At 50.8% G+C, this 4,296-nt stretch overlaps 1 protein-coding gene across 7 annotated transcripts in view; it reads left to right on the plus strand.

Moving 5' to 3' along the window:
* Positions 1–4,020, plus strand: part of LOC117398288 (uncharacterized) — an 18,259-nt gene extending 14,239 nt beyond the window's left edge. For 6 of the 7 annotated variants that reach the window (XM_059017027.1, XM_059017030.1, XM_059017032.1 and 3 more), the window contains 7 exons: positions 447–506; positions 605–658; positions 1,120–1,277; positions 1,824–1,901; positions 2,077–2,133; positions 3,002–3,061; positions 3,976–4,020. In XM_059017027.1, the coding sequence (XP_058873010.1) occupies positions 447–506; positions 605–658; positions 1,120–1,277; positions 1,824–1,901; positions 2,077–2,115 (389 nt within the window). In that variant the 3' untranslated portion in view covers positions 2,116–2,133; positions 3,002–3,061; positions 3,976–4,020. Of the gene's footprint in view, positions 1–446; positions 507–604; positions 659–1,119; positions 1,278–1,823; positions 1,902–2,076; positions 2,146–3,001; positions 3,062–3,975 lie in introns of all 7 variants that reach the window. The other variant, XM_059017028.1, reaches the window with a different exon arrangement.
* The last annotated feature ends 276 nt before the right edge of the window (positions 4,021–4,296 follow it).

Consider the following 4,296-nt stretch of genomic DNA (forward strand, 5'->3'; position numbering starts at 1 on the left):
TGCAGTGCCACTGTCTGTCTGCATTGCCATTGAAGATCATGTAGGGTATAGTCAGCACACTGTGGTCCCATTCTACCAGCCCTCACCCCATTGCAGCTGCCCTATACTTGTGCTACCATCGCCCCTCAGTGTAATACAGAACCATTATTGCCATTGCAGTGCCACTGTCTGTCCTGCACTGCCATTGAAGATCATGTAGGGTATAGTCAGCACACTGTGGTCCCCATTCTACCAGCCTCACCCCATTGCAGCTGCCCTATACTTGTGCTTGTGCTACCATCGCCCCTCAGTGTAATACAGAACCATTATTACCATTGCAGTGCCACTGTCTGTCTGCACTGCCATTGAAGATCATGAAGGGTATAGTCCGCACACTGTGGTCCCATTCTACCAGCCTGTCTGTCTGTCTGCTGTCTCTCTTGACTGAGTGTGTTTTCCGGTGCTAGGTTACCCCAGTGTGTTGGCTGATGGAGCTGGTCTTGGAGCGAAAGCAGGGAAGGGAGCAGGTAAAGAACCCCACCCCCCCATGGAAAAATATTACATTAGGCGATGCGCACAGTCCGATTGGATATGTGAAAGGTTCCTCTTCTCTATCCCATAATAGGTCTCTATGGCAACGGTGGTCCCACTGGTATTGGTGCAGAACAAGCTAAATATGGTGAGACCCCAAAATACACACACAGACACTGAGAAACACATAGAGACTGAGACACACACATACACACACACACACACACACACACACACTGAGACACACATACACACACACACACACTGAGACACACATACACACACACACACTGAGACACACATACACACACACACAGACACTGAGAAACACATACACATGCACTGAGGTATTAACACACACACACTGAGATACATACACTGATATACACACACACTGACATGAATACACTGAAATACACACACATATACTGAGATATATACGCAGACACACACACACACACCCTCTCTCTCTCTCCCTCTCCCCTCTCTCTCTCTCTCTCTTTCCTTCTCTCCTCTCTCTCTCTCTCCCTCTCTCCCTCTCTCTTCTCCTCTTTCCCCCTCTCTCCAGTCGCTCTGGTCTAACCCCCTTCTCTCTCTCTCCTCTCTCAGGGGGAGCAGGTCCGGGGCCCTATGGTGCTCAACCCCTCCTTCCTGCTGGACTGGGAGCTGATGGGAAGGCTGGAAGTATGGAGGGGGTCAGCTTCCCTATGGAGGACAGCCAGTGGTGCCGGCCGGACTGGGGCCTGATGCAGGACTGGGAAAATACGGTGAGGGGCCAGTCAAACCAGAGTCTCCCAGTATCTCACACGCAGACACACACACACACACACAAACCTAGACAGACAGACAGACAGACACATAGACAGACAGAGAGACAGACACACACACACCTAGACAGACAGGCAGGCAGACAGACAGACAGACAGAGACAGACAGACACACACACACCTAGACAGACAGACAGAGACAGACAGACACACACACCTAGACAGACAGGCAGGCAGACAGACAGACAGACACATAGACAGACAGAGACAGACAGACACACACACACCTAGACAGACAGACAGAGACAGACAGACACACACACACCTAGACAGACAGACAGACAGACAGACAGACAGACAGACAGACAGAGACAGACAGACAGACACACACACACCTAGACAGACAGACAGACAGACACATAGACAGACAGAGACGGACAGACACACACACACCTAGACAGACATACAGGCAGACACATAGACACGTCTAGAAATACAGTTCTCATGACCACTTCCTGTCTCCCTCTCCCTCACTTCCTGTTGTAGGCGGAGCTCAGCCTCCCTATGACGCTCAGCCCTTCCTCCCTGGCGGTTTGGGAGTGGAACCTTCTGCAGCCAAATACGGTGAGGTCACTTCCTGTTACTGAAGTGTTTCATCGTGACCCGACAACCCCCAGTATTTAAAAATAATAAAATAAACTGTATGAATTCAATTAAAAAAAAAAAAAATAATAATAATAATAATAATAATAATAATAATAATTTTGATCTAAAGTGTGATTCTCTCCCTGTCCATTAGGGGGCGCTGGACAGCTTCCTTACAATGGAGCCCCAGTGATGCCAATTGGACTGGATGGTGAGGCAATCGGTCTGTCTGTCTGTCTGTCTATCTATATGTCTGTCTGTCTCTCTATCTATCTGCCTGTCTGTCTGTCTGTCTGTCTGTCTGTCTGTCTTCATCTATTTATTTATCAATATCTATGTCTATCGCATCTGTCTACCTGTCTTGCTGTTTGTCTGTCTGTCTGAATACAGTGTCTGTCCATCTGCCTGTCTCACTGTCTCTCTGTCTCAGTGCCTGTCTCTCTGTCTCAGTGCCTGTCTCTCTGTCTCTGTGCCTGTCTCTCTGTCTCACTGTCTGTCTATCTCAGTGTCTGTCTCTCTGTCTCTGTGCCTGTCTCTCTGTCTCTGTGCCTGTCTCTCTGTCTCACTGTCTCTCTGTCTCAGTGCCTGTCTCACTGTCTCTCTGTCTGTACCTGTCTCTCTGTCTCAGTGCCTGTCTCACTGTCTGTCTGTCTCAGTGCCTGTCTCTCTGTCTCTGTGCCTGTCTCTCTGTCTCTCTGTCTCACTGTCTGTCTATCTCAGTGTCTGTCTCTCTGTCTCTGTGCCTGTCTCTCTGTCTCACTGTCTCTCTGTCTCAGTGCCTGTCTCACTGTCTCTCTGTCTCTGTGTCTGTCTCACTGTCTCTCTGTCTCAGTGCCTGTCTCACTGTCTGTCTGACTCTGTGCCTGTCTCTCTGTCTCTCTGTCTCACTGTCTCTCTGTCTCTCTGTCTCTCTGTCTCTGTGTCCCGTTCTAACTCTCTCCTTGGTTTCATTCACTTGCTGGTGCTGCTGCACAGTGAATCCATGTAATCTCTCTGATCTGTTGAAGTTATGGCTTTCAAAACCAGCCCTGTTTCCCCTGGCTTGCCTGTATTAAAGCTGCTCTCTGTGTGTCTCACAGGACCCTATGGGGGAGCCCAGCCCTACGGAGGAGGGGAGGAGAAATCAGCAGAAAAATACGGTGAGGAGGGAGAGGAGAGAGGAGGGGGAGAGAGAGAGGAGAGGAGGGGAGAGAGGGGAGAGGAGGGAGAGAGGAGGGGAGGAGAAAGGGGGGAGAGAGGGGAGAGGAGGGGGGAGAGAGAGGGGAGAGGAGGGGAGGAGAAAGAGGGGAGAGGAGGGGGAGAGAGAGGAGAGAGGAGGGGAGGAGAAATCAGCAGAAAAATACGGTGAGGAGGGAGAGGAGAGAGGAGGGGGAGAGAGAGAGGAGAGGAGGGGAGAGAGGGGAGAGGAGGGAGAGAGGAGGAGAAAGGGGGGAGAGAGGGGAGAGGAGGGGGGAGAGAGAGGGGAGAGGAGGGGAGGAGAAAGAGGGGAGAGGAGGGGGAGAGAGAGGAGAGAGGAGGGGAGGAGAAATCAGCAGAAAAATACGGTGAGGAGGGAGAGGAGAGAGGAGGGGGAGAGAGAGGGGAGAGGAGAGGGGAGAGGAGGGGGAGGGGGAGGGGAGGGGAGAGGAAGGGAGGGGATAGAGGGGAGAGAGGGGAGAGGGGAGGAGAGAGGAAGGGAGGGGAGAGGAGAGAGGGGAGGAGAGAGGAAGGGAGGGGGAGAGAGGGGAGGGGAGGAGAGAGGAAGGGGGGGGAGAGAGGGGAGGGGAGGAGAGAGGAAGGGAGGGGAGAGAGGAGAGGAGGAGAGAGATGGGATAGGAGGGGGAGAAGGGAGGGGAGAGAAGGGGAGAGGAGAAGAATGGGGTGAAGGGTGTATTGTGACTTGCATTCATATCAATGGAGCTTGACGGAAAATATATTCACTGTAATATGATGACTGAACAAAACTTGTGTCTCTCCCTCTCTCCTTTCCTCTCTCCATCTCTCCCTCTCTCCTTTCCTCTCTCCATCTCTCCCTCTCTCCTTTCCTCTCTCCATCTCTCCCTCTCTCCCTCAGGCAATGGAGGCATGGGCTACATGAATGGTGGCGCACAACCAGCAGGCAAGAATGATAAAGAGAGAGAGAGAGAGAGGGATGAATAGATAGATAGATATGAGAATTACACTGTAACTGCAGTTTGAGATCACTAGACTAGACTGTATTATAATTACATTGTAACTGCAGTTTGAGATCACTAGACTGTAGTTTGAGATGACTAGACTAGACTGTATTATAATTACATTGTAACTGCAGTTTGAGATCGCTAGACTAGACTGTATTATAATGACATTGTAACTGCAGTTTGAGATCGCTAGGCTGTATTATAATGACATTGTA

The sequence above is a fragment of the Acipenser ruthenus genome, chromosome 54 (assembly GCF_902713425.1).
Source record: "Acipenser ruthenus chromosome 54, fAciRut3.2 maternal haplotype, whole genome shotgun sequence".
Taxonomy (NCBI): Eukaryota; Metazoa; Chordata; class Actinopteri; order Acipenseriformes; family Acipenseridae; genus Acipenser; species Acipenser ruthenus.